Source organism: Hevea brasiliensis, chromosome 4 (assembly GCF_030052815.1).
Source record: "Hevea brasiliensis isolate MT/VB/25A 57/8 chromosome 4, ASM3005281v1, whole genome shotgun sequence".
In the NCBI taxonomy this organism is placed as follows: Eukaryota; Viridiplantae; Streptophyta; class Magnoliopsida; order Malpighiales; family Euphorbiaceae; genus Hevea; species Hevea brasiliensis.
The window spans coordinates 4770298-4795009 of NC_079496.1; the positions used below are offsets into that span (position 1 = coordinate 4770298).

A 24712-nucleotide genomic window follows, 5' to 3' on the forward strand; every position below is an offset into this window, starting at 1 on the left:
AATGTTCCTGGTCCCTTACCTCCAGAGGCCACTTAAGAGGAACATGAAACTTTGGACAAGTGGAAGGAGCATGATATGAGAGCTAAGTGTTACATGCTTGCTTCCATGAGTAATGAGTTACAGAAGCAACATGAGAACATGCAGAGTGCGAGTAGAGATCCTCCTTCACCTACAAGAGTTGTATGGTGAGCACAGCAGGAATGCTAGGTATGAGATATCTAGCAGCTTATTCCGTATGAGGATGTTTAAGGGACGAATGTTGGGGATCATGTCCACAAGATGATTCGGTGATTGAGCGGTTGGAACATCTTGACTTCAACATGGATTTCCAACTACTGCATGATTTGATCCTTGATCCTTCTTGAGTCTTTTGGGAATTTTGTGACAAATTTCTATATGACTAAACAGGAATGCACCTTAGCTGGTTTACTCAACATGCTGGTTATTGCCCAAAACAATATGCCAGGCAATAAAGGAAAAGAGGTAGCTTTGGTTGCATCTTCTTCTGCTGGAAAGTCCAACAAGAAGAAGCGCAATAAGAAAAAGAAATCTCAGATTCCTGGTCCTTCCAAGAAAATAGCTAACAGAAAGGAAGATTAAAGTTGATAAAGGCAAAGGAAAGTGTCTCCACTGCCAACAGGAAAGTGTTTCCACTGCCAACAGGAAAGTGTTTCCATTGCCAGTAAGAAAGTGTTTCCACTGGCTAGAGTATAGCAATCTAAATGAATGCAATGCCATGGTGAAAACCAACTCAAGTTCAAAATATTTTTGGCACTTAAGGTTATGTCATGTTGCAGAAGATAGGATTGCAAAACTGGAGAAAATGGGGATTCTATCCTCATTGGGTTCTGAGCCTACTCCAACTTGTGAATCTTGCCTTCAGGGCAAAATGACTAGATCACCCTTTGTTGGACAAGGGCTAAGAGCTGAAAATATTTTGGAGCTAATACATAGTGATGTATGTGGTCCATTTAAAGAAATGGCTAGAGGGGGTTTTCATTATTTTATTACCTTTACTGATGATAAATCAAGGTTTGGGTATTTGTATTTGATGAAATACAAACATGAATCTTTTGAAAAGTTCAAAGAATTTAAATCTGAAGTAGAAAATCAAACAGGAAAGAATATTAAAGTTCTTCGATCAGATCGTGGAGGTGAATATTTGAGTACTGAATTTGATGAATACTTGAGAGAGCATGGCATTGTTTCTCAGCTGACTCCTCCAGGAACGCCACAGCTGAATGGTGCATCTGAAAGGAGAAATCATACCCTATTGGATATGGTACGTAGTATGATGAGCTATACTGATATGCCAATCTTCTTTTGGGGATTTGCATTAGAATCAGCTTTGTATATTCTGAATAGGATTCCATCAAAATCAGTTTCTTCCACACCTTATGAGATATGGCATGGAAGAAAACCAAGTCTTAAGCATGTTAAGATTTGGGGTTGTCCAGCTTATATCAAAAAGCTGAACACTGATAAATTGGAGACCAGATCAGAAAGAGGTCGATTTGTTGGATATCCAAAAGATAGTTTTGGATATTATTTTTATTTGCCTACTTCACAAAAGGTTGTGATAAGTAGAGATGCCACATTTCTTGAACAACAGTTTGTTCAAGAAGGAGGCAAAGGAAGGCAAATAGAGTTAGAATTGGAGAATTCTGACCAACCAACAGATCAGATGGATATAGATCCATCTAGTCAACCTATACCCATTGATGAAACATCTACAGCTGTTCCTCGTAGAACAACCAGGGTATCTCACCCACCAGTGAGATATGGTTTTCTTCATGAAGAAGAACAAGAGTTGTCTACTCATGAAGAAGTAGATCATGGAGATGATCCACTTACCTATGAAGAAGCTATATCAGATATAGACTCTTCAAAATGGATTGATGCTATGAAATCTGAGATTGATTCCATGTATAAGAATCAAGTTTTGGATCTTGTTGACCCACCTGAAGGTATTGTACCTATAGGGAACAAATGGGTTTTCAAGAAGAAAATTGGTTCTGATGGAAAGGTAGAGACCTATAAGGCAAGGCTAGTAGCGAAAGGGTTTCGCCAAAGGCAAGGAATAGACTATGAGGAGACTTTCTACTTTGTTGCCATACTTAAATCAATTAGGATTTTATTAGCAATAGCTGCATACTATGATTATGAGATTTGGCGGATGGATGTCAAAACAACTTTTCTTAATGGATACATTGAAGAAAACATTTTCATGGAAAAACCTAGGGGATTTCAATCCCAAGATGGTTCCAAGGTATGCAAGCTAAAGCGATCCATTTATGGGTTGAAACAAGCTTCGAGGAGTTGGAACATCCGTTTTGATGAAGCCATTAAATCTTTTGGTTTTATCAAAAATGAGGATGAGCCATGTGTATATAAGAAGGTTAGTGACAGTGCTATCACTTTCCTTGTCTTATATGTAGATGACATACTGTTGATGGGTAATGACACAGGTATGTTGACGACTATAAAGGTATGGTTGTCAAATACATTCTCCATGAAAGACTTAGGGGAGGCAACCTATATTCTTGGGATTCGCATCTATAGAGATAGAGCGAAAAGAATAATAGGTTTATCCCAAAGTCTATACTTGGAAAAGGTGTTAAAGAGGTTTAACATGCTTGATTCCAAGAGAGGATTGTTACCAGTGAGACATGGTATCCATCTTTCTAAAGAGATGTCTCCAAAGACATCTCAAGAAAGAGATAAGATGGCGAGATTCCGTATGCTTGGCTATTGGAAGTTTAATGTATGCAATGTTGTGTACTAGGCGGATATCGCATATGTTGTTAGTTTGACTAGCAGGTATCAATCCAATCCAGGTTTGGAACACTGGATAGCTGTCAAGAATATTCTTAAGTACTTAAGAAGAACTAAGGATTTATTCTTGATTTATGGAGGTGGAGACTTGCAATTGGATGGTTATACTGATTCTGATTTCCAATCAGATATCGATGATAGAAAGTCTACCTCTGGATATGTGTTCATTTGTAATGGAGGTGCAGTCAGTTGGAAGAGTTCCAAACAGAGCACGACTGCAGATTCCACTCATCGAGGTCGAGTATATTCTCGCATCAGATGCTGCAAAGGAAGCTGTTTGGATAAAGAAGTTCGTGACAGAACTTATAGTAATTCCTTCCATTAAGTCAGCAGTTCCACTACACTGTGACAACAATGGAGCAGTCATACAGGCTAAGGAACCAAGGTCTCACCCAAAATCCAAACACATAGAAAAGCACTACCACATTATCAGAGATATAGTTGGGCAAGGCGATATAGCCATGCAGAAAAATAACATCAGCTGAAAAATCCAGCTGATCCATTCACTAAGCCTATGTCACAGACTCAGTTAGACTGACATCTTGAGAAGATGGGTCTAAGGTATTGTAATGAATGGCTCTAGTGCTAGTGGGAGATTGTTAGTAGTATGCCCTAGAGCATATCATTTAGTATGTATCCTGTACATATTTTATTAATAAAAGGCATTTCCACTTTTCCGTTTACATAATATATTTATGTGTAATAGAAAAGGTCCATTGATATTTTGTTAGAAATATTATTCTTAAGTTGTTAAGAATATGAGTGACAATATTTCTAGCACAAAGTATCATAAATAGGTTCACAATCGAGGATACTTCATAATAAGGACATGACTTATCCAGAAAGATTGTATTCATGTTTGTTCCCAAGTTATTTATATGAGATATAAATAAGATGGAATGGTGAGTCTCATGCCATATAACAAACATGATAGGCACTTATAAATGATAAGTAGGCCGAACCAGTGACACTTATGACAAGCACATGGAGTTTACTCTTGTCAATGTTTTGTCATAAATCATATCAGTGCATATAATCTTTAGACTGAGATAGCACGATTATCTTGTATATAGGTAGTTTGAGTTTGATACTGCTTTCATACTTGTACTATGTATGGGTATATGGGCATGTGTTGGCTCCTGCTAGTTATATATGGAGGTAGGTGTTGATCAAGAAGGAATCTGTTCCTCTAAGTAAATAGAGATAAAATCCTATGTTCATTTAATTGTTCTTGATGTTTCAAGTTCTGGCCAGACAGATAGATTTATTCGAAAGAGTTTCGATGAGAAAAATCTTTTAATCAAGAACTGGAATTAAAAGAGAACATAAGATTCATAGCAAATGGAGTTTGACATAAACCATGACTCCTTGAGTTGGGATTTTGTAATGGAGAGATTCTAGTGCATGGTAACATATGATTATAGGTTCATTTAAGGTAAACCTTATTACTAATTGGGTGGCCATGGCATGCTATGCTAGGTGTTAACCATGGTCTATGAGGTTCATAAAATGATTTAGAGAAATCATTTATGGTAAGAAAGAGTTCGATGATATTAAGAGTTGATATCATGTCTCATTGCCAATTAGTGATGAGCCTAGTAAGTCACACACATACACAAGTTATCACCTATTTAAATATGATTTAATTAATTAATTAAAGAGTTTAATTGATTAATTAAATAGATTTGGTTTGCAATAAAATTGCAAAGTCCCTAGCATGACTTGAAACCAAATCTAGATTATTGGATGTGTAGTATAAATTAAATTTATATTTAAAGTGTTTAAATATGAATTTAATTGATGAGAAATTAATTAATAGAGATTAATTAATTAATTTATATTTGATATAAATTAATTAGAAGAAGAAAATAATTATTTTGGGTTGAGAACTCAAAATTAAGACACAGGGGCATTTTGGTCATTTTGCAGTGTGACACGTGGCACCATGAGATGGTGACACATGGGATTACACATAAGCTTGCCAAATGTTTTTTAATCATGTAAGATGATTAAAATCAAGATTAAATATAGGTTTGACACTTGGCACAATGTGATTGGGTCACTTAAACCTAGAGCTAATCAAAAGGTGACATGTGGCTAGGGTTTAATGTGTTAACCTAGCTATTTAAGTGTGGTTATGAAAAGAAAAAAATAACCAGCAGCCTCTCCTCTCTATTGTCACGCCACTTTGAGCCTCTCCAGCTATTTCTCTTCATCTCTCATCAATTCAAAGAGATTAGCCATCAATCTCTTGAATTAAGAACACTAGAAATTGTTTCTAGTGTCCTGTTTGCATCTCTAATCTCTTAAAAGGCAGAACTTGAATTTCTAATTAATAGAAAAGGCTTTAGAAGCTGTTCAAGGGCTGCCATAGGTGTTCTTGGTGTGGACAAGCTAGAGGGACAACATCCGTGTCCTCAAGACGAATCTCAAAGGCGCATACGCTGCAAAGACATCAAGAGGTTAGTGTAATTGTTCTTGATTTAATCTAGGGTTCTAAAATTAATCTGATTAATTTTAAAATCTTAAATGGCAAATACAGATCCAAAAACATATTAAAAGAGTTTTAATATGTTGTTTATCATTGAAATCAAATAGATAAAAATAAATCTTGCATGGTGCATGTGGCCCTAGGTGAAAATTTTTGAATTCAATGGTATAAACTTGTGTTTTTCACGCTTCCGCTCCTTCAACCACGACAAAGCGATTTACAACCCTACTAATCTTAATCAATGAGGGAGGTGGCTACATAGCTAATGAGTACTCATTCGATCTACAACCTCAATTGGTAAACCAGAGAGAGAGGAAAAATAATCGATCTCACCCCATAAATGCAGGAGGAATAATAAGGCACTGTCATGCTAAGTGTGACTCAAAAATCTATTTCAAACATTTTATTCAAATAATTCATGAGAAATCCGAAAAATTTCCAAAGTCATAGTTTCATTCACAAAGTGGCAACACAATTTATGATTAACACCAAATTTTCATAAATTATACCAAATCAATTTTTCAATGACAAAATGCTCAAATAAGGTTTATTGTGCACAAATCTGACGTGAGTCGCCTCTAGGCCTTGACTCAGTTTCTTAGACCTTCCGAGTCTTTTTCAGCTGAAACACAAAATTTATAGTGTTTCAGTATCTTTACTTCATAACAACTCCAATAACTAATTCCAATATATTTAAACTTACATTCTTGCAAATTTTCATATTAAGGTTACTATTCATGGTACTATTCAAGTCAAAATATTGACTTTCTTATACTTAAAAGGTATGAGAACTCTAACTATCCTCACATACCACATTTTGGTCACCAATTTTATTGGTTTTGGTTGTTTTCTCAAAACTTATGTCTTTTAAGCAAAATTACAAATTTTCATTTTTGGTGTCTTAAGTTGCACTATTCTATTGGTCATGTTACTGTTAGAATTTGGCTAAGTTTTCTTCATAGAAATTATTCCTTATTGTCTTAAATTTATTCTCCTTTTTGAATCACTCCATTTGGAGTTTTGCAGCTCAAGTTATAGCCATTTGAATTATGGCTGCCGGATTGGACTTAACCCAGATTTCTGGGCACCAAATTGGTTCTGGTAGTTTTAGGTCACCAACTTTGGGTGGCCAAATAACTTGGTTAAGGGCATAATTTGGGTTTGTGTTCTTCATGAAAGTTTTAGGTCTATATCTCAGTTTTCCACTGGTAAAATTTTAGGTCATTTAGACCGGCCTAGCCCAAGTTATGGCTAAATGAATAAACACTATTTATTTGGTCATTTTTGTACAGGTCAGATTGCCTACGTCCGGATTTGACCAATTTGTTCACTAGGTTTTAGTCACTTTTTGGGCATGATTCCTAAATGAAAAATGTGTCATTTTGTGTCTAGTTTTATTTCAATTGGCCTCACACCAATTGGACTTGTAAATTTTCAGTTTTGGTCCCTGAAAGGGACCTTGGTTATGCTGCCTGCATACTGCCCACATCCAATCCGAATCTAAACCTAATTCTAATACTTCCAACATACATCAATTGGTCACAAATGACCATTTTCCATCTCAAACAAGATCAAACATACCATTTAATCATTTCTCAAATTTTTGGCTTCCAAAACCTTAGGTCCAAACCCTAATTCACATAATTTGTTACATTTAACCAATTCAACATATATAACATACTTCCTCAACTTAATCAAGCTTAGATACAATTTTAATTCCATCAAAATACATGTATATTCACATCAAACCTTAGCTGGCCAAAATTACTTCTAGTCCTCTAACAATTATTTTCATTTTATTTTAAGCATAATTCTAAGTTAGTTAAGCTATAAATACAATAATTAAACTATAAATTCTAAGTTTAGCTACTAACCTTGAATGAAGCTTTTCAATCTTCAATTCCCTCAACTTTTTCTTCTTTCTTTCTCCTTTAACCTTCTTTCCAAGGTTTGCTTATAATTTTTCTTCAAGAAAATTAAATGATTTATGGTGAAATTTAGTGTTTATTGCATCATGCATGATGTCATCACTTTTCACTTTTCCTTTTTCTCTTTTTTTTTTCTATTTATTTTACCATTAGTTCTTTAATTTAATTCCTGATTCTGAAATTTTCTTTTCTCCGATTTTATTTGACAGTTAGGTCAGGAGTCAGCTCTCGGGGTCAATTAACCAAATTGCCACTCGCCGGGTCTACCCGATTTATAATAATTCAATATTTCTTTCGGATCCCTGACCTAATTATTTGATCGGCTTAACAATTTTTTTTCGTGATTTTCTCTTTTCCACTATGTTCGCAATAGTTCTAAGGACCGCCGTGTCACATTTTACGGTTCAAAATTTGAGTTTAAATCGACTTCGCAATCCTTCCCGAGAAGGTCACCCATCGCTGTGACTCTCGGCTTATTTAACTTCTCATATTATGTTTTTCTTATTTATACTTAACCAATTGACAATTACTAATTATTTGTGTTCAGGGCTTATCTAATTGTCTTAAGTGTGGTTCTAATCCCTTCAATTATCAAGATCGACATTTGTCACCGAAACAGTAAAATATACCAGGCCATGCAAATAAGAGTGTTACAACAAGCCCCTCGGCCTTGTAGTATCCATGAAGCTCCTTCTTCATGGAGACACCGAGCTCCTATCTCACGAGAGCAAGATGCCCGCCGCCTAATACAATGAGTACATAGGGAGCTCACTTAGAGTCACGCCCTTGCGCCAGTGACCCCAGGGATGGTGGAGAGCTTTTACACCAAACTTAATAACTAGTTGTGCCTGACTGTACTCACAAGTGGCCAACTAGTCACACTCCCTTAAAGAGCATTATGAACAAAGTGACCTCTTACAAGAGAAGATATCAGTGTGTCTCAGAGGTCACACCCACCTCTACCTTTTCACATTTATAAAAGTGTCTACCAAACTTTTCATTCTCATCAATTGTGCTCTTTAACTATCTCATAAGTCTATAGTTCGATTGGGTTTGATCAATCTTCGTAGGGTAACGGATTGACCCGCTTACGCAATGGAGGGGGACCAGCCACCTCCTCAGGTAGAGTAGTTGCCTCAGTCTTGAAAAAACTGCGCATATCTGGCGGCTGTAGTGCGATGAAAGCTCGCTATCCTGGTACTGTAGCCAAAAGTGACCGGTTTGGCGTGACTTTAGCCAAAAGGCTGGCTGAACATTTTTGCCTCCACCAGCCTCCTTGGTGTGTTAAAATCTAGCAGTCTTTGGCGGTGCGTTAGCAGCCTGTGCATCGAGTACACGTGTACGAGGAGAATATGCATATCTAACAACACGTTTAAGTGCGTGGCACCGCTGACATTTAGTCACGTATTATTTGCATTTATTTTAATTCAGAAACTGACACGTAATGATAATTTTGTCCATCGTGCACATGTAACTCTTTTAAGCCCAAGGCGAAGCTGGGCCTTACTGCCCCGTGTTGTTTGCTTGGTTGGGGAGATTTCGGGTTTTTTATTTTATTTTATTAATTTGAGTAGACTACTGATATTTAGAATTGACCGAAATTCACTGACATAATTAAAATCTATCGTCTTTATGTAAGTCGCGCAAGTTTCCTACCCCACAGGGTCAAGAAAGTAGTTCGGTGCTCTTAATTAAGGACAAAAATATATATAGTTTGCTGGCTGCTAGTGGAGTTAGTCATCAATATCATAGAAAAGTTATTAGTGGAATTGCATGATATGGAACCCTATTCTTTCATTGTTTATGAAAAAATGTTAATATAGGAAAAATTTAATGGGGTAGGACTTTGCCTAAAACAATTTAATATTGAAAAAATATATATGTATATAATTCACATAATACGATGCCTTCTGGAGTTTATTTAAGTTATTATTATAATAAAAAATTTAAATTAAAATTAGATTAGTTTATGAATTATTTTAAATTAGATTTAAAAATTAATTTTAAATTATGTTATATAAATAATTAAATTAATGTTTAATTCATTTTTTTATTTTTTAATTTATTTTAAATTTTATGTCCATTAAAACAAAATTAATTGAATCCGGCAAATTCGAATTCAACTTGCAGATTGAATTCAAAATGTCAAGTTTGCCCCTATGGCGAGGTCTCGCGTGGATGAAAGGCGTAGAAGGTAGAGAACACTGTAGACTAAAAAAACAGAAAACGAAAGAGAAAAAGAGTTCAAGATTTGATACAACACACCAAGAATAAAATTTCTCTCTCTGTCCCTCATTTGATTAAAAGCTTCACAAAACGCCAAACAAACAACAGTAACCTTCCACCTCTCTGTCAGTTCTTCTTACTTTGGGTTCTTGAACGGATCCTTTTTGTTTCTACTTTAATGGAAGAGAACAGTTAGTTCCAAGTACATGGGGTCCATACAGATTTCTGGGTCACTCTTATTTTCCTCTCTAATGCCATCTTTCTTGTGATGCAACTTTTGTTTCTTTCTTGTTTGTCAAAAGGGGGAAGCTAAGCTAAAGCTAGGGCTTTTTCTATTACTGTTTTGTCAAAAGAGATGCAATCGGATAGGTCCGATTCTTCGGGTCCGATAACCCAACGTGTCAACTCTTTGCCATCTGCTACTGATACCAGAGGAAAACATAGGATACAAGCAGAGGTCAAGCGGCTTGAGCAAGAAGCTAGATTTTTGGAGGTTAGTTCTTTTTATTTATCTTTTTTTTTTTTCTCTCTCTCTCTGGTTATATTTTTGTTGTTGTTTGATTGCACTAGCATATCTTATATGAGGATTAGAAATCTTAACTGGGTTTCTTCTTAGGATGAGAAAAACAAAAGAATTGCTCAACTTTTATTGGTATTGAATTCCTATATCTCAAGCTCTCAATGCTGAACCTTCCTAGCTATGAATCGAAATGTGATTTTGCTCCCCCACCAAAATAAATATTTTTCTGCTTATTTCTAAGAGATTGGTAATTTACCAGACTTGTGTGAGCAATTGGGTGTTGTTTAGTTGATTGCTGCATTCCACTAATCATCAGTTGGTTATCTGGATAATAGATCACTGTGAGAATTGACTTGCAAAATTAAGAGTAGGGTTGCTATTTTCTCGTTCAAGCATTCGAAGCGAATTTCAATGCTTTCGTTTCCAAGTCCCAATCATTTACTTTTCCAATTTATAGTAATACAGTCAGTTGCTTATTTTTTCTGTTAGATTGAAGTCATTCCGTTGTAAGCAGGCTGTAGCAAAAGTAATAGCTTTGCTACATTTTATCCTTTGAATTTAGAGCCAATTAGAATTACAACTGTGGTATTTGCTGTATGTCAGACAGCTATGCCAAGCATAACATTTCCTAGTTTGGATGCACACAAGGTCCTGCTTTCACAAGTTAGATGCACAATTTCATGTTAAGCTTCCAGTTAGCAATTGAATTATTGCAACTTGTTACAGCCCTTTCCTCCCCTGCCAACTGCAACCCCATCCATCCCCTCCAAAAATAAATAAATAAAACCTGCTTATGGATCTGTAGCTCTTTCTACAGTTTCTTGTTTGCAATAATTTAGTATGAACATGACTGAACTATTCCTGCCTAGCTTTTTTCAAGGTGCCTATTCTTGCATAAATTTCAGCAATAAAATAAATTGATCATGCTTTATGTTGCTATTAGATAACAAAAATCAAAGTGGCTAGCTACAAAAATTACATTGCACAAAACCTATATTTTCAGGAACAGTCCAAAACTTGCAACTAGACATGTATTTGTTTGAACAATGTTACTTGTTGGTTTCTCAAATATTTCTGAAACTACTTGAAATTTCCCATTTATATTGGGATTGTCTTTTTGGCTGCGAAACTGCTGGGAGAACTTTTCTGAACGTTAAGTTTGTGCCAATCATTGAAAATGTTCACAACAAACTGTCTCTACTTGGAAGCCATTGGACATCATTTCCCAGTGATTTAACATGCAGACTCCATCTTCCATTCTGTACAAGTGTACATGCATACATGAGAGAGATAGAGGACACTAAGTATACTTCTCAAGCTTTCACATAATTCCATTTCCATATCAGCAGTATTTTTTCTTTTATTTTTTGCTGCCCTGGTGATGGGGATGACCATGTATGAAGATTTCCTTGTAAGTTGGTTTTTATAAGGCTCTGATTGTTTCTATACAACTCAATATCATTTGAATCCATAACATGAGGTGTGACGAATGCATCCAAATTTTTATCTCTACTTGCAAATTGATTGCAGGTATACATGATGGCAGGTAAGAAATGTTTCATATGAAATCTTTGAGAAAGTATGTATATTTGCTTACTTTTATTAATACCTCATCTAGAAAACCAGTTTCAGAATCTTCCCATGCATCTATCATGACCAAATGGAATATATTCACGTTACATTAAAAACTAATGTCCACTTTATAACAAGCCGCATTTAGTATTTGAAGAATTCTTAGTGCTTTCTATTGAACTACATTTTTTTATTAGGGTTTGTAATTTAACATCATTACTATCAGGAAATGCTTTGTCATCAATTATCTGATATCCTACCTTGATTGCTATAAATGCATGATTAAGACTATTGATGGGAATTCTTTTTTCGAATGATATTCACAGGAAGAGTTGGAACAGCTTGATAAGATGGAAAATGCCTCAGCTGCATGCAAGGAGTAAGTTAAACAAATAATAATAATAATAAGAGAGAGATGCGCATAGTGCTTAAACTTCTAATATCCAGTAATCGAGTTTTCAATTGATGCCAATTGTTATTTATGAATACATTTTTATTTGAAAGCTTTTTTGCTTTGTATGCATCAGAATGCTGATGAACGTGGACACAAGACCAGATCCACTACTGCCAATGTAAATGCCCATTTGTGATTTTTTTTTTCTCTGCATCGATTTTCAAGACTTTTCCATGACTTTAGACATTTCTAAGTACCTTTTTATTGTGGTGTGACAGAACAAATGGCCCTCTAAACCCATCATGGGATCGATGGTTTGAAGGTCCGCAAGAATCGAAAGGTTGCAGATGTTGGATTCTCTGATGCTGATGGCTGAGTTCAAGCAGTACGAGTTCGATTGTTAATCGTTGGCGGAGACTTCAACTTATAGACATGCAACATTTTTCAGCAGTGCTTTGTCATTGGCACATGTTTAACATAATGCTTCATTTTGTAGAAAATAATAGTTTTATAGCAATATTTTCTTCATTTTCAAATTTATAATGAAATGCTTCATTGTGCAACACATCGCAAATTCAAATGTACGGTACAATCTACAGCAATGTTAACGAGTATAGTTAGATAGTACACAATGATACTTCTGTTTAAATCATCTTTCAAGCCCATCAATATTTGAAAAATAAACCTTCTCTTCTTTTCCCTTTACTCCGTTTTCTCTTCAACTTGGTGCCTTGCCAGTAACTCGCTGGGCAATCCACCCTAGGCCATCATACAGACCTTCACCTGTAAGTGCACAGCAGGCTTGGATGTGCCAATCATGATTCTTTATACTGTGAAGAGAAAGAGCATCAGTAATTTCAGCTGGGGTCATGGCATCCTTGAGGTCTTGTTTATTTGCAAAGACAAGTATAACAGAATGTTGTAGGTCCTCATGTCCAAGCAATCTGAAAAGTTCATCCTTCATAATAGAGATTCTAGCTCTATCTGTGCTGTCTATCACCACAATGACAGCATGAGTTCCCCGATAATATGTTGCCCATGATGTCCTGAGTCTATCTTGTCCCCCAAGATCCCAAACCTGATGATAAAAGCAGACAAACTTAGGTTCACATTGTAACATCATATGAAAACTACAGTATCATCAGCATAATGCCACTAACATTTGATAAAGCAAGAAGGTTTAACAGAGTCGATCAAAAGAAGAAACTCAAAAAAGTGCTATTCTACAAAGAACAAACTTTCCATGCCTTAAATTCAGCTGAAATCAAACCTGGTCCACAAAGTTTGATTTTGAGGGGTGAAAACATACCACATTTACATATGACTCTTAGATTTTATCCCCCCTCGCATATAAGTGGTGCCAAAGAAGAAGATGCATGGAATAATTTTTAACAATTACCATGAATGGTGGTTCAGCATATTTGGAATACAATCTATTTAACCAGATAATCAAAGCAGGAAAATCAAATTATTCAGGGTAGCTCCAAAAACAACATATGATACACAGAACAGTCACCAAGAATAACAGTCAACTCTTCCATGTCTGGAACCTGTTATCCATTTTTTTAATGAATTCAAGTTTCCATATACTACTTTGCAACCAATCATACAGGAGAAAGCATTCCTCCAGTCAATAAATACACTGCAAAATCCAAAATTCTGAGTTTTATCAGAACATAAAGCTGCATTCACTAGCTTCCCACAGAACCAGTAATTTGCTACCAAATAACATCCTTCATTTCTAAGCCTGACAGCTGCACTATATAATTTCCTGAACTCCACAGTCTGGTAGTCAACAGCAAACATAAAAGATCGAACAAAGAAAATAGAAAACCATCTTTTCCCATCAATATCATCTTGCATAATGGATTTGCTAGCAATTCCGATTTTTGTTTTTGAAAACCTTCATTAAATCAATAAATGTGTTCTATGCACTTAGTTGGAAATGGAATGTTCTGTTATAAATAGCCCTACTGCTGTGATTTTCTTTCTGAACTAATGACTGAGTAATGAAGCTAGAAAAAAAAATCTTATTTCACAGCTCCTGACCCAACAAAATTCAGAGGGCCAAGGGCCCAAGAGAGTATTAGGTAAATAAAAAAAATGTGAGATCCTAATACCTGGAAGAAGATAATTATCAAGAAAGTCTTCTTAGAATTCCTAGGAGACTCAAGGAAAGCTGTGTTTCATAATTATCAAGAAAATGGAAGTGGTCAACGGTTTAAACCACACTCACCCCCCCCCCCCCCCCCCCCTCTCTCTCTCCTCAACAAAAACTCTCTCTCCATTTACATGAACCCAAAATAATTACCAAAAATTTTTGTTTAACAGTAAGAAATTATGAAGAGTTTCACTAAAATCACTCCCTACTTTATGGCCTTCATATGAACAGTTGCTCATGGTAGAACTGCTACCAAGAAACTGAATCTAAAGCTGGTTGGGCCAACAAGAGGCCTGATTTATGAAAAGATGATTGAATACTTTCCACGCCCTGGCACCACAAGGCTACATCCATTTAGGGGCTCTTGGACCCGGATTCCCCACTTATTTAACCATACGAGAAAAGGAAAAGTTTTTACAAAACTGGCCTCATCTTATGGAAATGATAAATATCTCCTTCATATGTATATTTGCTCATGGCTAATGGGAAACTGACATCTAAACGACTAGTTGAACCAACTAGAAGCCAGATCTATGGAAGATGTAGGAGGATGGAATCTTTTCCAAAAAGGTTTACATCCATTTAGGGGTTCCAGACCCCTGATTCCCACTCATCCAGCCATATGAGAATTTGCATATAATGATACTTGGACCCTTGATTCCTTCCTCATTCAGCCATATGATAAATTGCATCATGAAACTATCTATTGGTCCTACCCTTTGACTTCCTAGCATGAGTGTCTGACAGTGACAATATTATTAACCCTTACCATAAGCCATTTTTCTCAAATTTTGAACACATAATGACTAAACATAGCCAAGTTTTCTAGCAAAAGTTATCTACACAGCACTTTGATACAGGGAATAACTGATGACAGATGACTACAAGCTCTTTCAGAGATAGGTAACTGAAAATTTTCTTTGAAAAACCCAGGTGATTGAATACTTTCTAAATTGCCAGTCTAAGCAAATGATGCTTCTGTTTTCTATCTTAGCATATTTCCCAGCTTCTGGACAATGTCAGACCAACAAATATAAGTAACAACAATTAGAAGACATAACCCTTAGGCATCAGTTCAGGTGGTTGAATGGGTGGGATAGATTAATGATGTACATGCCAGCATGATGGCATCACGGGCACCCTAATCTGAAACACACTCAAATGCAAAGATGCCAGATTTTGAAATTAATTTATCCTATTCAGTTGCATAGCTACCATATAAATGTTCAGTTTATAGAATTGAAGGGCTCATCTAAAATGGCATTAAATTTTGACTAAACAACTAGCTCCTACATTAATCTAAATTACCGCAGATTATTTCAGCTCTATTTCAGAAGTCAAAACTGTTTTCCCCCGAAGCTAATGAGACTTTACATACGGTAATATCAAGAACCGGATAATTAAATACAAATAGATATAGGTTTACATTCTATGAATGCTAAACAAGAAAACCCAATACTAAAGGAGGTGAAATAAAGAAGCCGAAAAAGAAAGGGAACCTCAAATCGAATGTTCTTGTAAACAAGCTCCTCAACATTACTGCCAACAGTTGGGTGAGTAGTGACAACCTCCCCTAAGTGCAACTTGTAAAGCGTGGTAGTCTTGCCTGCATTATCTAACCCAACCACGACAATCTTGTACTCCTTTGCAGGAAACAACATGAACCAAAACTTCGATATAAACGCCCCCATCTTCTATTTCACGAACACCTAATCACACATCAAAAAAGATTATGCCAATTTCAATTAACTCATCAAATCATATTTTTTTTTTTAAATGGGGGGCCTGTCATATTTGTTGTGATAATATCAAAAACAGCGTTATCAAACAAAATAGAATCCAATTAGTGAAGGATCGGAGGTGGGAGTACATATCTATATCTGATACTAGAAAAAAAAAATTAAAAAAAATCGAACCTTTGATTAAGGGATTTGAGATAAAGAAAGGATACGACGATGATGAAGGATGGAGACGGGTGCGGGTGAGAGGACCCAAATGCAAAAGAAAGCAGACCCAGTCACAAAGATTAGATTAATTTCGTGTTATAGATAGACTCTGCGATCTGTTTGCGAAGTTTCAGAATAGAGAATGAAATAATTAACGATTTCCCTTCTTTTTTCTTGAATGGAGAGAGATGTGGACCATGGAGAGAGCGCTGCTGCAGGTGACACGTTGGCAGTTGCATGCCAACTGTGGTGATGAGTGTGTTACCACGTCAGCCCCAGCAACCATGGCAGTTCCATGCATTCGCTCACAATAATGTAACATTATTCTTTTAAATAATTAATTAATTGTTTTTTTATTACACTAATATATTTTATAATTTATTTTTCTACTATTTTGACATTTTAATTTGAGTTTATGTTTAAAAAAATTAAATTTCATTTTTCATTATTTTAAAAAATATATTTTCTTTTAAGTAAAATGCATTTATAATTTTTTTAAAAAATGATAATAACATAAATATGTTGAAATATGAGAAAATAATTATATTTTTGTTTACGTGATAAATTTGATTACCTAAAGAAGCCTGACCCTATTTTTCTAAACAACTTTCAGCTTGCCCTCATCTCCTGTGGGTTATGTTCTCCAACTTCTACTGTAGCCTAGTAGAATATTCTCACAGCATTAATATCAACATCCTTCGAATCCAGAAGAAGTCCCGCACCATAAAATAGAAAATGAAAACCTTTCCTTGTCCACTGCCACAAATATCTCATTCTCATGCACTATTTATACTTCAATATCAGAATCATCCAAAAATAAAAACTACATAAATCCATTTTTATTAATTTTCTCATAATTTTAAATTTAATTTCTTATCTTTTAAATACAAACCCTAATGCAAGTGTATATATATTAATATATTAGTCAATTAAAAATAATTTAATTCATTTTCTTTTCACCTTAAAGAGTTGAGAGATTTTTACATTTATTAATTATATTGAAAAAAAAAAGATAAAATTACCCTTCTAACACCTCGACGCTTCCAAGTCTTAAAGGCCTGTTTGGTTTTTCGCTGGCTGCTTGGCGACTTCTACAAAGCTCACTAACGCTTCATTTCTCGTTCTATCCGCCTCTTGCTCTCTAAAAGCAAAGCTCCACCCTTTTATCTATACTTCGCATTTCAACTCCCCAAACTCTGTCTTCCTTGTTCTTTCTCAGCGACGTGGTCACCGTTCCTTGCATTTCCCGGTAACCATGTCACAGTCTCTCCATTTCTTCACTCCAACAACTCGCTCCCCAAACCTCACTTTCCCTAAGCAGCCTCTCACTAAACCACCTCTCCCTGCCTCCAATTTTCGGTTGCCGGTGAATTTTGCTCCCAAATCTATCTCCGTCAGGGCCTCCGCTTCATCAGATCCCAACTCTGCGCCGTCATCTCAAGTATTGGTTTCTAGTAATGGTACAGGAGGCGGCGTCTTGGCGCCGGAGTATACTTCCTTGGCAGTGGCCGATGTGAGTTCGATTGAGGTGGATGCGGTGACGGAGGCTGAATTGAAGGAGAATGGGTTTAGGAGCACCAGGAGGACGAAGCTTGTTTGCACGATCGGTCCGGCCACATGTAGCTTCGAGCAGCTGCAGGCACTGGCAGTTGGGGGCATGAACATGGCGAGGATTAATATGTGTCACGGAACCCGCGAGTGGCACAAGAGCGTCATTGAGCGAGTTAGGAGACTTAATGAGGAGAAGGGATTTGCTGTGGCTATTATGATGGATACTGAAGGAAGTGAGATTCACATGGGCGATCTCGGTGGAGCTTCCTCTGCCAAAGCTGAGGTGAGTTTTAGACTCAAAGATTGCATTTCTTTTGGTGTCTACTTGCGCGTGTAATTCCATTGAGGCTCTTTAGTTTGTGTATGTTATTTGAGTATCAATTACTTTATACCGTATTGATTTCCAAATTATTGTTATTGTTTTATGTTCTTGTTGTATTTTGTATAGTAATACATAAAGAGGGGCATAACTCAATCGAATTGCTTTGATTTCAGTCAATGGAAGCTATGAATATAAATATTATGATGAAGGCCTGCGATCAGTTCCTTAATTAGGAATTGTGTTATTTGTTACTTGGTTCATTGTGGTGGTTTTCATGTCGTGTCAACTGTTACTGGTTGAGATTGTTTCCTTTTTCCTCACATTCGCTAGCATCTATAGATGCATTGTATAGAAAGGCATGTTTGGCCAACACCTGCGTTTGAATGTAAACCTTATTTAACTTGATGCCTTATCATTGTTGTTGAATAAAACATTACTGTGTTTTTTTCTGAATTGGCATTGAGCATGGGAGGAATACTTTTCAAATGAAATATATTCAGCATTACTATCATTAGTTTCCACTTGGACAGATGGCATTACCTTGCTGATAGAAGTTAAGTCCTAATTAATCATTAGGTTCTGCTATCAAAATCTAGCATTGTGATGGATCATTCTCAAATGCTTGTGCAACACAAATCTTGCTTAATTTAGGCAGGTTCTTGTTCACAAGTTTGGAATTTATTGTGCTATGTTTCTCTGCAAGTGCAGGATGGTGAAATTTGGACTTTTAGTGTCAGAGCCTTTGACTCACCTCGTCCAGAGCGCACTATCAACGTGAACTATGATGGTTTTGCTGAGGGTAATTTTCATAACATAATCCTTTGCTTGAATTTTTTTTTTTTTTTTTTTTATGAGAAATGGCTTCTTCTGCTTTTTCTTTTCTGTTGTTGTTGATGCACATATTAATTCGTAAGTAATCTTAAGCCAGTAATTCATGTGATACAGATGTGCAAGTTGGGGATGAACTCCTTGTGGATGGTGGGATGGTACGGTTTGAGGTGATTGAGAAAATTGGTCCAGATGTAAAGTGTCGATGTACTGATCCTGGACTGTTACTGCCACGGGCTAATTTGACTTTCTGGAGGGATGGGAGTCTAGTGCGAGAACGTAATGCTATGCTCCCCACAATATCCTCTAAGGTTGGTGCATCTTCTCCTACCCTTCCCCATACCGTCTTTATCCCTGCCTTTTATATAAGTAAATATTAATATCTCTTGCTGACCTTGAATTATATTATACAAATAGTGATAGTCAAGTATCTTCAATCCAGTAGAAAGGCTTAATGAAGGCTTTCCCAATGTATCCTTGGGATTAAATAGTGTTTATATCTCAAAATTATGATAGTTTACTAGTCTTTAAGATTAAATACAAACAAGAGAATGCTAAGCTGGGGCGGATTTACCTTGTATAAATTATATATAAATATTCAGAGAAATTCATATTTTTACCCTATTTAAAAATTAAGGGATAAATATATCAATGGCATCTGAACTTTCCAAATTTGAGCGTCTAAACTTTTTTTTCCCTATCAATCAAGTTTCTAAACAGAGAAATTTTTTTAAAATTTGTTTTAATTAAGTGCATCTAATCAGATTTACCTGTTGGAAAATCAAAATGGACCATTTTACCCCTATAAACAGTATCACTCACCCTTCCACCTTATTTATCTCTTTTTTCCCTTCTCTTTCTTGCTCCATTACCTTTTTTCCTAACAAAATTTAATTTTTCCTTTTTTTTTACCAAAAATAAACTACATATATAAGTCATACACCCAAGTATTTAAAATCCCAAACTCTACAAACAATTAAATTTCTATTAAAATTATTTGGTTTTGAAGAAAATGAGAATAAAGTTAAAATCTTGTTATGCTACCAAAAGAATGCAGAAAAGTGAAAAAAAAAAAAAGAGTGAAAAGTGTGAATTTTAAGCATGTTGTGGGTAAAAAAAATATTTAAGGAAAAAATTAATCAAGTGATGATTATGACTGCTGTAATTCCTAATTTGTAATTTTTTTTTTTATATTGGTGGAGGTAAAAAAGAGAAGAAATTATATTTTTATTAAAAAAAGGAAGAAGGCAATGGAGAGAGAAAGGAAGAAGTGGGAGAGATATATAGGGTGGAAAAGGGAAGGATAATACCATTTATAGGGGTAAATTTGTCCATAATGATATTCCAGCAAGTGACTCAGGCTAACTGCTCTTAATTAAAATAATTCTCCATTCAAACACTTGATTGATAGGGAAAAAAAAAGGTTAAGACATTGAATTGTCAAATTTTAAAAAAGTTTGGACACCAGCGATATCATTATCACATAAATTTATTATGACCCCTCTAAAATCTAGTAATAGAAAAAATGATCCCACTCAATTTTATTTTTCTTAAAAGATAGCTAAATAAAAGTCAAATTCCAATCAAAATTTAGGGAAAGAAAAAAGAAGGCAATTTAGGAAGACTTCCTTCATTTGCATGGGCTTTTAAGCCATTTGAATTTTACCCAAAAGAAAGTTATTTTTTTTTTAATTTTTAACTTATTAAGTTCCCAAAACTGCTAATATTAAAGAATAAATTTTTTTCTTTTAAAAAAAGCCAAGTCAATTCCTAAAAGTTAAATTAAATTTATTTTTAAAAAAATTAATTTTTTTTCCATTTCTCTTATTCATATTAATTAGTTTAGTTTGTTTAATTATTTTTCTAATTTTAAGTGTAGGGGAAATTATTATAGCTAAAATTTTTAATTAGTTAGACCATTTCTTTTGACCCCATTGACCCAAACTCTTGGCTTTGCCACTGATGCTAAGTGATTATTCATAGGAGGTATTAAGATTTAAGGTGATCTTATGTTAGTGTTCTTTATTTTATTTTTTGGCCAGAAGTCAAGTCTCACCAATGCCATTCAAATATTGATGATAGCAAGATATTGTTACTGGATGTGGCATTCAAATTTTTTTCTCCTTTAAGGGTAGAATCTTATTTTGATGATACCTCAATCTTTTTCCCCTTTCACTGGTTTAAATGTTTTCTCTTTCCTTAGATTAGTTTTCACAATTTAAGTGCCTTTTTATGTTCTTAGGTTATAATGTTTTCTGCTGGATGGAATTTTCTTGTTAACTCAAGCTTTTGTCATGTATTCTCAAAATTGAAATTCTATTCTTCTTCTAGTCTATATATATGAGGGAAATAAATTATGCAAAGCAGGATACGCCTGCCAAAGCATGGTGATTTTGGAAGGGAAAATCTTCTAAAGAGAAACGTCATTCCATTATATTTTGGGATTTATAAATAGCTTTCTTCTCTCTATTCATTTTAAGAAACTTTACTTTCATCGACTTTCTATCTGAATTTTCCCCTTTATGCCAAATGCCATCATGGGATGATCCATTTATGCGCATCATTTCATTAGTAGTTAAGCTTCTGCAAATCATCATTTCAATATCAGATGGTAGTTGATCTTAATGCTGTTTATAATTATAGAAAAGATTACGAAAATATGTTAACTGTAGTACTGTACTTCAATTAGAACTTATGGGTTGGCTTTTTTATTTTAATTCAACGTGGGCTGGATGTCAGTTTCAGACTTGACTGTGGTTGATTAAGCTTTGGAAAATAAATGATGCCTCCTATGAGTGGATGAGTTTACATGGCTAAACCAGTTGTATGTGCAGATGTGTACAGGCATATGCATTATTATGGTATTATTTACATAAACTTCCAATGGCATGCATGCCACATCACTTGTTTGTGCTGCATTAAATTCTTCTATAATCTCTTTTGCAAAATTTGAAACATTTCTTATCTTCTCATGCTCAACTCTTCTATATTCCCAGGATTGGATAGACATCGATTTTGGCATCTCAGAGGGTGTTGATTTTATTGCAATATCATTTGTCAAGTCTGCTGAAGTGATTAATCATCTCAAAAGCTACATTGCTGCACGGTCTCGTGACACGTAAGCACATTTGACACTTTATATTAAATTTTCCACTTGTGTTTGAATCTAATCAATTGCCTTGTTTTGATTTTGACTCGATACTTGGTCGCCAGTTAGCTTATCGTTACGAGTTGAATTATTTGAGCATTTTATTATGTCATGTATCTGTTTATGTGGTGATGTATTGCTTGCATGTCATTACAATCATTATATCAAACCAATCTGTCTTTGCCATTGAGAGTTACAACTTAAAAATGTTTTAACTGAAAATAGTATGATTTCATATGTTGTATGTGTTTTGCTATTAGTTGCATTCATAAATGGTTAGCACCAGTGACAATCTTTTTGGAGTTAATAGATTTTTATTTTCTGATGCAGTGACATAGCTCTCATTGCAAAGATAGAGAGTGTTGACTCGTTGAAAAACTTAGAGGAGATCATTCAAGCATCAGATGGAGCTATGGTAGCAAGAGGAGATCTGGGTGCGCAGATACCGTTGGAACAGGTCCCATCGGCCCAGCAAAAAATCGTGCAGCTCTGCAGGCAGCTAAATAAGCCAGTCATTGTTGCCTCTCAATTACTTGAATCTATGATTGAATACCCTACACCCACCAGAGCTGAAGTAGCTGATGTTTCTGAAGCAGTTAGGCAGCGGGCTGATGCTTTGATGCTCTCTGGTGAGTCAGCCATGGGCCAGTACCCAGAGAAGGCATTGGCTGTTCTCAGAAGTGTCAGTGTAAGAATTGAGAAGTGGTGGAGAGAAGAGAAACGCCATCAAGCTATGGAACTACCGGCTGTAGGATCTGCATTTTCCGACTGTATTTCTGAAGAGATTTGCAACTCTGCTGCCAAGATGGGTAAGCGTTCTTTGGTTTCAATTCTAGATATCAATTGATGGATCTAGTGAATTCTTTTTATGATTAAATGATTTATTTCCAGCGTAGAAGTTAGAGGTATGCAATGTTTGGTTTGGTCTAGTTTGGAGAGAATTTTTTGAACTGAATCAGACTGTTTGACTTGGTGTATATTCCTTTAAAAACCTGGGGCACTTTCTACATGAGTCACTGAGAAGAAATTTCTGTATCCTGCTATTCGGATTTCAAGCTGTGATTTCTTTGTACAAGCACCTTCAGTTCTGCATTTATAAATTGCCAAAAGCTCTAATTATAATGTTTTCGTGGCCAAAAGGCCGAGTAATATAAATTGGATCTACTATTGCATTTATTTATTGGCTAGTGCAATGATTGTAGGAGTACTCCGAAACCTAAAAATTAAAGGCACTGTTTGTATGTGCATATGTTCCTAAAATGATGGTCATGATGCAGTAAGTTTTGTGATTTTGCAGCTAACAATTTGGCGGTGGATGCTCTTTTTGTCTATACAAAGAATGGTCACATGGCATCTCTCTTGTCTCGTTGCCGACCTGACTGTCCAATCTTTGCTTTCACAACCTCAGCATCTGTAAGGAGACGCCTGAACCTACAGTGGGGCCTGATACCTTTCCGCCTGAGCTTTTCAGATGATATGGAAAGCAACCTTAATAAAACCTTCTCCTTGCTCAAGGCTAGAGGAATGATCAAATCAGGTGACCTTGTTATAGCTGTTTCAGACATGCTACAGTCCATCCAAGTCATGAATGTTCCTTAGATTTCATTTTAAATTGTTGTTGCCTGTTAGACTGTTTTATCTATATTATTTGATATGTGGACTGGTTCTACAATTTGGTTACTGCTGGAATACTCTTATTGCCGTACTGCAGCAAAACTTGGATTAGATTCCACTTGAGCAACTGAGACTTTTTGGCTGGTGAACGGCGACTTTATTGTTTAGAGTGAGAGTGATATATTGCAAAATGTACCAATGGAGATAGAGCTGTAATTAGGAACAATGTACTCTTGTAGTATTTTGTTGTTTAGCAACTCGACTTTTCCACAAATGCTTAGACCAAGAATAATCTACAAACACTGTTGGCAGATTATTTAAGCTATATTGTTGTTCCATGGCACTTACTCATCTTTGTTCATCCTTTCAATTGCTAAACTCTGATTACCAAGGAATTAATTACTCATGCAAAATAGTTGTTCTTTTTTCTTTTCACAATCAAGGAGAGCCCTTCACCTTTTGTTTAACTCACTTCCATGATTGGGATTTGGACTAGGATCTGAAGACTGATTTTTCTCCTGTGAAAATCATATGTTCATGGTTCAGGCATTCCAGAAATGGTCGCAGCTAGCTAGTTCTACTGATTTTATCTTTAATGACCTTAAGGATTTGTTATTGTCTGTGCACTTTTGATATGCCCAATTGTACAGTCATTTGCTTGGTTGGGATGCAGCGATTTGATAAGTTATGGGTACCTTTAATAGTTGGGCAGGCCTCCTTCAAAGCAGAAGCGCAGAGCCAGGGGAACAGCATCAAGAACAGAATTTGAAATTTAACTCTTGATTAATTTAATTTCAGGAAAAGAAGCAAACATGGGCTTGTATAAATAGAATCTGAGTCCATAAAATATTTGAAAATCAGAAGAGCAGAAATTCAACGCAGATTTCCATTTATTGCAGCTTGAAAATTACATTTGTATCATTGTCAAGTTGTAACAAAACGTTAAAAAAAATGATTACGAGGATGATCTCTTCTTTTTTTTTTTTGGAAAAATATCAAGAGGGATAATCCGATAATTTGACTTCATATTTATAAAATTAAAAATAAAAAAAAAAACTAGAGAAATGAGAACTCATTTTAATTAGCAAATCTCTGTGACCACAGATGCTTTTTATAATTAAATATATTATATTTTAATTAAAATTATTTTTAATAATTTAAATTACTATATTTAAA

General features: G+C 35.4%; 3 protein-coding genes across 3 annotated transcripts; 2 read left to right on the forward strand and 1 right to left on the reverse strand.

The window, feature by feature from the left end:
- The first annotated feature begins 9457 nt into the window (after positions 1–9457).
- On the forward strand, positions 9458–12531 carry LOC110673252 (guanine nucleotide-binding protein subunit gamma 2). The gene is made up of 4 exons (XM_058145119.1): positions 9458–9973; positions 11899–11951; positions 12100–12144; positions 12245–12531. The coding sequence occupies exons 1-4, from the start codon at positions 9836–9838 to the stop codon at positions 12327–12329; spliced, it is 321 nt and encodes a 106-aa protein (XP_058001102.1). The 5' UTR covers positions 9458–9835; the 3' UTR covers positions 12330–12531.
- On the reverse strand, positions 12473–16241 carry LOC110673251 (uncharacterized). Its single transcript, XM_021836318.2, has 3 exons — positions 16044–16241; positions 15627–15836; positions 12473–13044 (listed from the first exon to the last, which is right to left on the reverse strand). Exons 2-3 carry the CDS (start codon positions 15816–15818, stop codon positions 12685–12687), a joined length of 552 nt encoding a protein of 183 aa, XP_021692010.1. The 5' UTR covers positions 15819–15836; positions 16044–16241; the 3' UTR covers positions 12473–12684.
- Positions 16242–17123: 882 nt separating this feature from the next.
- Positions 17124–23861, forward strand: LOC110673216 (pyruvate kinase isozyme A, chloroplastic). Its single transcript, XM_021836278.2, has 6 exons — positions 17124–17907; positions 18655–18745; positions 18892–19085; positions 21771–21892; positions 22253–22731; positions 23220–23861. The coding sequence occupies exons 1-6, from the start codon at positions 17329–17331 to the stop codon at positions 23519–23521; spliced, it is 1767 nt and encodes a 588-aa protein (XP_021691970.1). The 5' UTR covers positions 17124–17328; the 3' UTR covers positions 23522–23861.
- The last annotated feature ends 851 nt before the right edge of the window (positions 23862–24712 follow it).